Source organism: Balearica regulorum, unplaced genomic scaffold (genome assembly GCF_011004875.1).
Source record: "Balearica regulorum gibbericeps isolate bBalReg1 unplaced genomic scaffold, bBalReg1.pri S36, whole genome shotgun sequence".
NCBI classification, from domain to species: Eukaryota; Metazoa; Chordata; class Aves; order Gruiformes; family Gruidae; genus Balearica; species Balearica regulorum.
In genome coordinates, this window is record NW_022679029.1 from 302227 (window position 1) to 314186 (window position 11960).

The 11960-nt window shown below is 53.1% G+C and overlaps 1 protein-coding gene across 3 annotated transcripts; it reads right to left on the minus strand.

Moving 5' to 3' along the window:
- Positions 1-6268: 6268 nt before the first annotated feature.
- Positions 6269-11734, minus strand: LOC142599663 (uncharacterized). 3 transcript variants are annotated; one of them, XM_075741392.1, is made up of 9 exons: positions 11259-11734; positions 10997-11058; positions 10475-10628; positions 10005-10261; positions 9734-9819; positions 9324-9385; positions 8680-8788; positions 7769-8280; positions 6269-7261 (listed from the first exon to the last, which is right to left on the minus strand). In XM_075741392.1, exons 1-8 carry the CDS (start codon positions 11374-11376, stop codon positions 7824-7826), a joined length of 1305 nt encoding a protein of 434 aa, XP_075597507.1. In that variant the 5' UTR covers positions 11377-11734; the 3' UTR covers positions 6269-7261; positions 7769-7823. The 3 variants fall into 3 exon arrangements, with proteins under 3 accessions (XP_075597507.1, XP_075597506.1, XP_075597505.1); XM_075741391.1 differs by having other exon boundaries at positions 6271-7261; positions 9267-9385; positions 11597-11734; XM_075741390.1 differs by having other exon boundaries at positions 6271-7261; positions 9267-9385.
- Positions 11735-11960: the final 226 nt, after the last annotated feature.

The following is an 11960-nucleotide window of genomic DNA, read 5'->3' on the forward strand; positions in this document are numbered from 1 at the left end:
AAGCACCTGGTCAAGCCAGGTGCCCATGCCTGCCTTACAAGGAACTGTTCCTTAAGCAAAATCAGAAAAGTCGTGCACAATCCCAGTTCCCATGCCTGCCCCATCATCGACTGTGCCACAGGCAACAGCAACTCCTGCATAAGCCTGTTTCCCAGGCACGCGTCATCAGGAACTGCGCCATAAGTGACAGCAGAGGCACCTGCAGAAGCCAGGATCCTGAGCCTGCCCAAACAGGACCTGTGCCACACATGACATCAGAAGCTCCTGCACAAGCCACGTTCCCGCGTCTTCCCTATCGGCTACTATGGCAACAGTGAAATAAACACCTGCACAAGCCACATTCCCTCAACTGCCCTGTCAGGAACCGTGCAAAGAGTGACATCAGAAGCTCCTGCATAAGCCAGGTTCCTGCGCCTGACAGAGGAACTACACGTGCAGCTGTGACATCAGAACAGCCGCATAAGTCAGGTTACCGTGCCTGCTGTTTATAAGCCAGTCAGTCACAACCCATGACATCACAAGCACCTTCGCCAGCCACGTTCCGGTGCTCGCCATATCGCATTGTCAGCCAGCCTTGACATCACAAGCACCTCCACAAGCAATGTTCCCGCACCTGCCCAATCAGGACCTGTGCCGTACGTGACATCAGAACCTCCTGCACAAGCCAGGTTCCTGCGTTTCCCCTATCACTTACTAAGCCAGCAGTGACAGAAACACTTGCAGAAGCCAGCTTCCCGCACCCGCCATAGGAGCTACGTAGGGCACCAGTGACGTCAAAATAGCAACGTACGCCTGGTACTCGTGCTGGCCATACCAGCTAGTCAGCCATCTGTGATGTCAGAAGCACACGCACAAGCCAGGTCACTGCGCCTCTCCCATCAGGGACTGTTCCACAAGGGACATAATCTCCTGCACAAGCCACGTTCCCATGCCTGCCTTAGCAGGAACTGTGCATGGGGTGACATCAAATGCACCTACACACTCCAGGTTCCCATGCCTGCGCTATCAGTTACTAAGCCAGCAGTGACAGAAACACCTGCAGAAGCCAGGTTCCCGCACCTGCGAATCACATAGTGAGCCACCCGTGACATCAGAAGCACCTGGAAAGCCAGGTTTCCACACCTGCCCTAGCAGCTAACAAGCCACCAGTGACATTAACCTCCTCCACAAGCCATCTTCCCGGGCCTGCCATATGAGCTGCACAGCCACCAGTGACATCAAAACAGCAGCAAAAGACAAACTCCAGACGGCTGTTCACTCTGGAAAGCAAAGGAGAACCACCTCACGTTCTGTGTCCACACATTCTAAGCCGTCTACGCCCCCCGATCCATGGTGCAGTGGCAGATGCAAAGTGTCATTGCCAGCCCCAGCCCCAGATGGAAACACCCTGGCAGGAGACGGCAGTAGCTACGGGGCACAGATCTTCCTGTAATGCACAAGAGACCCCTCGGGCAGTGACCCTGGAGGAGTCTGGGGTTGCTGCCCAGGCTCTTTCCTCCCTCCACAGCATGCCAAAAGTCTCCAGGAAAGGCTTGAGAGGAGTCCTGGCGGGGGCTGCCAGGCACAGACCTGCCTCCTACATACAACACTCCTCTGCTGGCTTCCTTGGAGGAGTCTTGGGCTGCTCCCTGGGACTTCAGTTCCCTCCACAGGAAGCCACAAGACTCCAGGAGATTCCTGGAAGGAGGCACGGGCAGCTACCGGGCATGGACCTGGCTCCATCATACACAGAACTCCTCTGGTAGCTGCCTTGGATGTGTCTGGTGCTGCCTACCGAGACTTAAGCTCTCTCTACAGCATGCCAGAAGAATCCGGGAGAGTCCTGGGAAGAGATTCAGGCAGCTACCGGCCATGGGTCTGCTTCCACCATGTACAAAAGTCCTCTGGTAGCTGCCTCGCAGGAATCTGGGGCTGCTACATGGGACTTCAGCTCCCCTTCACAGGAGGCCAGAAGTCCCCAGGAGATGCCTGGGAGGAGTCGGCCGGGGCAGCTACTGGGCCCGGAGCTGCCTGCAGCAGACACAAAACTCCGCTGGTAGCTGCCTTGGAGGAATCCGGAGGAACTCTCTTACCCAAGAGTTCTGCTCCCTCCTGAGGTGGCCAACAGACACTGCAAGTCCTGGCAGGAAGCCTGAGCCACTACAAACCACGGTCGTCCTTGCAACAGGAGATGAGAGCTTTTTGAGTAGGTACCTTTCAGGAGTCTGCGGAGAGAAAGCAGGCTGCGCCCCACCAGAAATACTTTGCAGCCACAGGGGGTGAGCGCTTCAGCCCTGAGGAGGCAAGACCAACGGAAGAACTACTGCTGAGGAGTTCCTGGGGCACAGGACGCCCAGGGGTCCGGGAGAAGCCAGGGGCTGGACGGGCCGGAGCGGCCGGGCCTCAGCCGGGGACGGGTCCCGCCCCTCAGGGCTTCCCACCTCTCTGCCGCCTCCCCAGAGCAGCGCTGGGATTGGGCACTGCACGCACAGCTCTGAGTGGCCGCGCTTCCCACGGCAGCAGCCCATTGGCTGCTGCAGTGCCGGCCGGCCGGGGAAGGTTCTGGGCTGAAGGCGGGCAGGGGGCCGTTGTCATGGCAGCCTGGCCCGGCCCAGCCCCATAGTCCTGGCTGATGCCACCGGGGACGTCAAAAGCACCTCCAGCAGCCAGGGGCCTGATCCTGCCCTCGCAGCTGCTGCTGCTGCGAAAGGCAGGGTGCTAACGGCAACCCACCTTGCTTAGAACAACAAACCACCGCAGACGAGGCCTGTGGCTTCAGACCATAGAAAATTGGCTTTGTACCCTCAGAACAAGTCGTTAGGCTTCAAAACAGGAGGATTTAGTCTCCCAAAATGAGGCTTCAGGACCTCAAAGTTTGGGCTTGGACCCTGGAAATGAGGCTTTCGGTCCTCAAAAGTAATGAGCGCTTGGGCCCTACAATGAGGCTTGCAGCCCTTCCAATTAGACTTTAGGCCGGGAAGAGTTAGACCCCAAAATGAGTATCTGGACCCTAAACATGACTATTTGCACACTCCAAATGAAGCTCAGGCCCTTAGCAATGACTCCTTTTACTCTCCAAGTGAACCTTTGGACCCTAAAACTCAGGATTTGCTTTTGAGGTGAGGGCTTGGACCCTACAAAGGAGCATTTAGGCTGTCAAAATGAGGCTTGGGACCCTTAAAATGAGTGGAGGGATCCTAACAGTGAGGCTTTGGGCCCTAAAGAAGGGCCTTGCAAACTGAAAATGTGGCTTTAAACTCTGAATGTGAGGCTTTGGACCCTAGAAATTACTATTTGGACCCGATAAATGAGGCTTAGAACCCCAAGAAGGAGGCACTGGGCCCTAAAACTGAGAGTTTGCCCCTCAAGCTTCGGGATTAGAAACCAAAATCAAGGATTTGGACAAGAACACGAGATTTTGGACTCCAAAAGAAAGATCTGGGCCATATAAATGCGGCTTTGGAGCCTCCAAATAAAGCTTTGGACCCTAAACCCCAGCCTTTGTTCCCTAAAAAGAGGGTTTAGACCCTACAGATTGGTGTTTGGCCCCTCAAACCCCAACTTTGGGCCTTAAAAATGAGGCTTGGGATTATATAAAGGGGGCTTTCGTAACTTCATGGGAGAGTCTGGATCTGAAAATGAGAGTTTACATGTGGCTTTGCAGCATCACTTGTGGCTTTGTAGCCTACAGATGAAGCTTTGGACCTTGAAATTGGGTTTTGTGTCCTGTAATAAGGATTTGGACGCTATGAATGCAGCATTGGATCCTAATCATGCGGGTGTGGGGCATAGGAATGGGAGCTTTGACTCAGAACGTTTGAGCTTCTAAACTAAAGCTCAGGCTTTGAACTCTTAAAAATTAGGCCTGGTACCCTAAAAGGAGGGTTAAAACACTACAAATGAGTCTTTGTATGGTGAAAATGAAGATTTGGATCTGAAGCGGATTCTTAGAGCCTTAAAAACAAGGCTTTCAGTCCTGAAAAATGTGTTTGGACCCCAAAAATGAGGCTTTGAACAAAGAAAATGAGGCGTTGAGCCCGCAAATGAGGTTTTGTTCTCTGAAGCGAGGGTTTGGATGAATAAACTGACGCTTTGGACCCTCGAATTGATGCTTTGGACTCTCTAACTAAAACTTTGAAACAAAAAAGTTTGCTTTGGGACCTAAAACAATACTTCAGACTCTATAAATGTAGCTTTGGCCCTTAAAAAAAAGTGGGTTTGGCCCTAACAATGAGCGTTTACACCCTTAAAATGAAGCTTTGGGCCTTAAAAATCAGTCCTAAAATAAGACTTTGATCTGTAAAAGAGGGGTTTGGACCCTGCGAATGAGAATTTGGACTCTAAAAACAAAGCTTTGAGCCCTATAATGTAAGGCTTGGAAACAAAAATGAGGCTTTGGACTCTGAAATGAGCTTTTGTGTCTTCAAATGAAGTTTGGATCCTCAAACTGAGGCTTTGGAAATGAAAATGGGGACTCTGACCCTGAAAATGATGCATCAGGTCCACTTCAAAGTTTGTGGACCCAAAATGAAGATTTGCACGCTAACAATGAGGCTTTGGACTTTATAAATGAGAGTTCTGGCCATCAAACTTCAGGTGTGGAAAACAAAAATACGGCTTTAGGCCTTAATAATGAGGATTTGGACATAAAAACCATGCGGCTTTGGACCCTGAAAATGAGGCTTTGGGCTCTAAAAATTACAGGCAGTATCCTAAAAATGAGGGAAATGGGGCTTTAGGAGCTAAATTGAGTGTTTGGATGGGAAGATGAGACTTTGAACCCTAAAGCGAGGTTTTGGACCTTCAAAATCGGACTTGGGTCATTGAAAATGATGCTCTGGGCCCTTCAGATGAGTCTTTGGACCTTAAAACTGTGGCTTGGAACTTCAAAGTGAGCCTTTGGACCCTACAAACGAGGCTCTGGAGCCAAAAAAAGGGCTTTGGACCCTGAAATGAGGCTTTGGAAGCAAAACCTAAGACTTTGGAAAGGAAAATGCGGCTTTACACTCTAAAAAGAGGATTTCTGCCCTAAAAATGAGGTTTTAGACCCAAGAAATGAAACTGTAGCCTGTAAAAAAGTGTCTATGCGTAATAGAAGACAAGTTTGCACCCTGAAGTTGAGGATTTTAGCCCTCAAATGAGGCTCTGGGCACTAATAAGGATGGGTGAGATGCTACAAATGATGCTTTGGGCCCTGAATACGAGGGGAACCTCTTGGTTCCTCTATGGCCCCACAAAATGAAGCCTTGGTCCCAAATACAGGGCTTTGGGCACTCCGTGGAGGCTTAGAGCTGTAAAAGAGGGGTTTGGGCCCTCAAAAGGAGAGTTTGGAGGGGTTCAGCCTTACAAACGGGACTTTGGAAAGGAAAATGAGGTTTTGAATGCTGAAATTAGCTTTTGTGCCCTAAAATGATGCTTTGGTACCGAAAGCTAAGGCTCTGCACCCTAAAAATGGTCTTTGGAGGCTTAAAACACGGCTTTGGACATGAAACAAATGAGACTAAAATTTTCCCTAAATGAGGAGTTTGGATGCTAAAATGAGGCTTTGGACACTAAAAATGAGGATTTGGACCCTCCAAAGTGTGGAGTGGATCCTCAAAATAATCCTAAGACTAAAGACTGAGGTTCCTGAAAATGAGGATTGGGTCCCAGCAAGGAGCCCTCGGGCCCTTAAAATGAGGCTTTGAACCTTTGAAGTAGGGTTTGGAACTTAGAAATGAGGGCTTGTTTCCTAAAAAGGAGGCTTTGGACCTTAAAAATGACTATTTGGACCCCCAAAGGGGTAATCTGGGCTTTTAAACAGTGATGCTTTGGGCCTGAAAATGAGGCTTGCCTCTTGAAAATGAGGTTTGCCTTAAAAACATGAGCTTGGACTTTAAAAATGAGGGTTTGGACACTTGTATGAGGCTTTGGACTCTGGAAATGCTGATTTAGGCTCTAAATTGAGGCTTTTGGAGCCTGAAATAGGTTTTAGTGCCTTTAAGATGCAGCTTTGGACAATAAAAACATGTAGATGCTTTGTGCTGTAAACATGGTGGTTGGGACTCAAAAATGAGGATTTGGAAGTTAAGAAGGAGGGCTTTTTATCCAAAGGGTGGGCAGATCTTGTAGCCAGAGGGACGAGACTTTGGTGGTGTTGATACCTCCCTCCGTTGGGCATGTCCTTGAGCAGCCTGATGGGACCTGCTCTGAGCACGGGGTTGGGCTGGAGACTTCTGGATGTCCCCCCTGACCAGAATTATTCCATGATTTTTGTGATTTCCCTCAGTAGAAAGACCTGATTTGACACGCTCAGCTAGACAGGGTGACATTACAGACTCCCCAGCAAGAGACACAACTCAGCCCAGCACTGAGCTCCTGGTTCTGGGCAGATCTCTCCATTTTGGCACTTCAACAAGGTGTTCAAATTTCCAGCCTGGCACCCCCGGATCTCTTGCAAACCGGTGCAGAAAGATCCGGCCCTGCAAAGTGGCCTTTGGCTTGGTAGACCCTCATCATTCAGCCCTTCTCCCAGATGCTGGAGGGGTCCTAAGTAGAAGCTTCCTTTAAGGACGGTTGGGTTCCTGGGTTAAGTAGCATGGATTTGGGCAAGGAGAAAAATGCCAGGTAACAGCAGGGGACACGACTGCCATAGCGCTGGGACAGGAGATGGGCCTTCTATCACTGCAGGTGGCCCATGGGTTGGCCAGAGGGCGGATCTACTTGGAGGATTTCAGAAGTAGAGCCAAAAATAGAATATAAATTGGATAAACAGGGAGAAAAATAGGACGGTAAAGACATCTGGCTCTACCCCAAGTGGAAGTAGAAAGTCCAGCCCAGTGGAGCTGGGCTCAACCTTGCGCTCGTGCCTTCCTCGTTCCCTTATGGCCCTGGGTGAAAGCTCAGGTGGCCTCCACTGCTCCTGCGTGTAGGTGCCCTTCATGTTTCCCCAGCTGCGCTCGTATCCTCTCCTTTCCCCTCCAGGGACATTCAGCGCTTTGCTACATAGCTCCAAGTGCCCGCTTTCCCTCCCTTGCCCCAGAAAGCTGGTTTCTTTCCATAGCAGCCATGCAAAAGGTCCCCTGGATGGAAAAAGACCCGAGGAAGGTCCCTCAGGTGGCCTTGCTTCCAGTACCACGCTGGGCTGATCTCAGAGCCGTGGCCAACTGTAAAACCCCTCTCCCCTGTTCCAGTCAAGGACCATTGGGAACAACGGAAGAGTCAACGCTTTTTTGCAACTTCTCCTTTGTGTTTTTATTCATCTCTTTCCCGGGCTCCTCGTGTTCTGAGCACAGATGGGTTTCTGCAAAAGAAGAGAGACTCTTCTCAGACAATACTGCAGGTTTTGGGAACTCTTTGCCCACACACGGAACCCAGAGATGGCTTCAGGTCAGGACACTGAGCGGAGGGCAGCTGCTTCTCTCCCTCTGCAGCCGCTCTAGCAGCAGCGGTTTGCTCCCAGGCTGTGCCAGACCCACCCAAAAATCCTTTCTCTTCCCACCGGGGATCTAAAGCAGCAATGAGGCTGGGGAGAAACAGTCCCCTCTCCGGCCCAGAGCAGCCTTGCGGTTAGTCAGGCCTTCCAAACATGGCCAAGTAACGTGGCCTTGTGTGTTTCCTGAGGCTACAGAAGAGAGGGCAACACTGGAAAAGCAGTACCTTGCCCCTGGTGATGGAAGAGCCCACGGTGGGAACTGAGCCCCCCGTCAATCAGAACCAAGGGCTCTTGGAAGAGTCCCCACTGTCCCTCTAACTCTGCATTTCTACCAGGAAACAGCACCCAAGAACGACACAGATCCCAATCACCTACCTGTTGGCATCACCCCAGGTGGTGCTCCCTCAGCTCCGGGCACTCCAAGCCATGATCACTCCAGCCAGGGCCACTCCATCCTGGAGACCACTGGTGTGGTCTTCGGTGGTTGGCATTGTGCAGACCTGGACCTCTCGTAGATTGGTGGCACCAAAAGGGAGGGATCAAAGCTGTATCCAGCTAAGATGGTCTTCTGTGGCTCTTGCAGCACTGACCAGAACATCTCAGGCCTTGATCTCAGTAATTCTACTGTCTCAGGTCCTGGTGGCTGTGGAACAAAGACCTTGTAGGTGGCCTCCTCAGGCAGCCTGGTCTCAGAGCTCAACGACGGTAATTTGCTTCCAAAGGGAACTTTATGTTCTCCTTGTCCCCCTCCTCTGCAGCTCCGAGATTTTGCTGCCTGCGCTCGGCTCTGCTTTGATGCTTGGCCTTCGAGCTTGGCTTTGCCCTTGGGTGTGCTGGCCGCAGGTTGCTTTTTGCCAGAGGAGTGCTCTGGGATCGGTGGCAGCTGCCTGAAAGGACACAATGGGAGGACTCTGCTTGAGGACGCCATGGGTTTGGGGCCACATCCTGCCCCCGTGAGCCATGTGCCTCTGTGCGCAGCTGCTGGCAGCTCAGCCGATGGCTGTGCTCAGCTCCAGAGAGGAAACCCCCTGAGCCAGGACCCTCGGCTGACACACGGCTGTCCCCATGCGCAGCTCAGGAGGCCACGCTGGGGCTCTCCTGAAGGGAAGGAGAGGAGCCAGCCCTGTGAAATGGGGGGGTCCCGGCAGGATCATCCCGCCCCTCTGGCACTGCCTTCACCACTGTTGGGTGGTGATGAACGGTGAGTGTTTGGGGCTGGGGAATGGCCTCTTGCTGGGTCAGAAAATGACCCTGTGCAGATGCCAGCCCTGAACCTCCATACTCACCTGAGCCAAGACTTCACCTTGTCCTCCATCTCCTTTCTTTCCTGGAGCTGTGAGGCTTCATTAGGAGTCAAGGTCGAACAGGCAAGCAAGGACAGTTTAGCACATGCCACTAGAATTGGGAAGGAGAGACCTTGTCAGAAGAGCATTGCTGGGATGCTGCTGGCCCGGGTGACACGTAGAGGTGCTCAGGCCCCTTCCCAAAACGATGGCGGGGGCCATTCTGCTCCCCTCGCAGCCACCCCAACACCAGGTCTTGCCTGGCGCCTCATTTCCAAGGTGCAATGTGGTTTTGTGACCGCGTTATCAGCACCAGATTTGGGAATGAGGAGCCAGTTGGTGCTGGGACAGGGACTCTCATTTCCCGAGGGCCTTGGATTGCCAGCCTCCCACTGCGCCCTGGGGCACATCCCACCCTGGGGTTCGGTTGTGTGGAAGCCAAGAAGTCGTCAGCAGAAAAGGCGGTGCCGAGCTGTCATGAAGCTCCGGCACTAGTCAGATCTTCTGACAATCATCACTGAAGGATTTTCCCCAATATATCACAGAAGCAGGATGGCTGTGCTGCGGAAAGGAGCCAGGAGCAGCTTTACCTTTTTTGCCCTGGTCGAGACCTGCCAAAACCTCTTCTTTCTTCTCCTTGTCCTCACCAGCAACGTTTCTCTTGCGAGGGTCCCTTGGTGGTGATTTGGGCACAACATACATTTCAAACCTGGAGACAAAGAGGTGACACCAGCATGACCCACGGCACCACCAGCCATGGCCATTTGCCACGATCGCCTGCTCACACGCAGATTTTGGCGTTGCACAAAACCCCCTTTTTTTCCCACGTTGACTACACCCCATCCCCAAGGACTATCCTGGGAAATGAAGTCAGCCTGCAAAGAGTTGCCTGAAGTCCTCCATCTTTCCCATCAGATCTGCCTCACACGAAGGACTGTGGGCAGGGGGCACATGTCGCTGCCTGGTGCCCTTGCGGCAGGACACCTGTGATCATGTGGAGCAAATGCGACCAAACCACACCTGAGCAACTAGAGGTCACATCTGCAGAGGTACTCACTCAGGAAAGATGATGAGACGGCCAGAAAATGTCAGAGAGGCCAGAGGTACCACTGGGGACACCATCATGTCCAGCAGCTGGGGGACCTGCAACGGAGGAGCACAAAGATGGCAGGACGCCCTCAGCATGGCTGCGGCACTCGATATCGGAGGAGCCTGAGGCAGTGAGGGTTGGTAGGACCGTGGCTCTCACCTGGCCTGAGTGGCTGACCAAGTTCTGGTGGGCCACCGCTGTGCAACCACCTGGGCCGTGGAGAAGCCAAAATGCTCACCTTAAAAGTAGCTTTCTCAAAGTTCTCTTTCCCAGACATCCTCTCCAAGAAGCTGAGGTAGAACTTCATTTGTACCCTTGTGCCTTCAATGAGGAGCACCCCTATGTCCCTCAGGACAAGGGCGATGTTCTTCCCCTTTCCCAGGCAGTAAGAGAGGAGGGACGTGGTGCCTTGGATACAGTTCTCCACTTTCCGCCGGGACACCGAGGCGGCTTCGGCCACCTTGGCATATTTCAGGGGCTCCAGCTCCTTATGGCCTGTAAAACCACACGAGAGGGATGGAGGTGCTCACCCAGTGCTCCTTCTGCAGGCCAACGTTTCCCAAGGGCTGCCTCTTGCAGTCACCCACAAAACCCCCCATTTTTGGACCTTCTCCGCAGAGAGGACAGTTTGCTTTAGAGAAGCGTCTCAGATCCAGGGGAGGGACGCGATGACCATGCAACCAACCAGGGCTTAATCCTCCTGCTTACCGGGCAGGTAGTCCTTGTTGTCCCTGAGGTTGTGGACAACCACGAGGTTCCTGGCCAGCCGAAACACGGGCCTCTGGATAATCACCACCTTGTTCCCAACCTGGATGCGTGTGGGGACCACGTCAAAGGAGCCAATGGAAGGAATCTGGACCCCCTGTAAGCGGAAGAGAAGGGAAGGGCAGAAGGGTGAGGACTGGCCGGAGGAAAGAGCTAGAGGTGGTCCTGTCCAGGGATGGCGCTTCAGGCTGGATCCTGCCCAGTCCATGAGCTGGGGCAGTGGGGAGAGCTTTGGGGAGGAGACGTCGAGTCACAGAATCATAACATCATCGAATACCAGGTTGGAAGGGACCTCAAGGATCATCTGGTCCAACCTTTCTTGGCAAAAGCATGGTCTAGACAAGAGGGCCCAGCACCCTGTCCAGCTGAAGCTTAGAAGTGTCCAATGTTGGGGATGTGTGCCCTCCCTCTGGACCACCCTCTCCCCACCCCCTGGACAAGGTCACGGACAAGGAGTTGACCCACCTTCCGCAGCAGCAGCTGTTGTTGGATGTATTCGGCCACTGCGTCCCAGATGGCTGTTCGCACTAGAAAGCAAAGGAAAAATGAGGTCATGATCTCGGTGTACCACCAACCCCTGAGCGGTGGTGAGGTGGCTGATACAAAGAGTCATCACTGTCCCCAGCCCCATATGGAGACATCCCTGAGATGGCTGCAGTGCCGACTCTCACCCAGACAACGCCGCAACCCTTGGTCACCACAATGTGGTGGCCGTGGATGCCTGTACCTTTGGCGCTGATGCTGGACATCATGAAGGTGTGCTCCATCCCGTCCCAGAAGTCCATTTTGATCCGCCTCATGCTGGCGGGTCGCTCCTTAGTGGCAACAGCCATGTGGGAGCTCATCCCTGTTCGTCCTATGGACACTTCTCCAGGGTGCGGGACCCAGTGCCCTGCAGCCCCTTTTACACCCCTGTGCAGCCGTGTCACAGACTCAGTGTGACATCGTGGTGACACGGCCACTGCTGACTACGCTGCCCATTGTGACACGGCCACCAGCAACCTGCTACCTGCTGTGAGACGGCCACCATGCGCTGCTGATCATGGGGACATGCCACCCACTGACCTGCTGGCCCTCTGTGACGGGGCTGCCACCGCCCCTGTGCCAATGCCTGGTGATGATACAGGGCCCAGGCCATGGCTCCTTCCTCTGTGTCCGTTGTCCAGCTAACATCTGTCCGTGCTGTCTCAGGCCCGTGATTCACAGATTCACAGGTTGGTAAGGGGTTGGAAGGGACCTCTGGAGATCATCTAGTCCAATCCCCCTGCTAGAGCAGGATCACCTGGAGCAGGTTGCACAGAATCGTGTCCAGGTGGGTTTTGGATCTCTCCAGAGAAGGAGACTCCACAACCTCTCTGGGCAGCCTCTCCCAGGGCTCGGTCACCCGCAGAGGGAAGAAGTTTTTCCTCATATGCAGATGGGACATCCT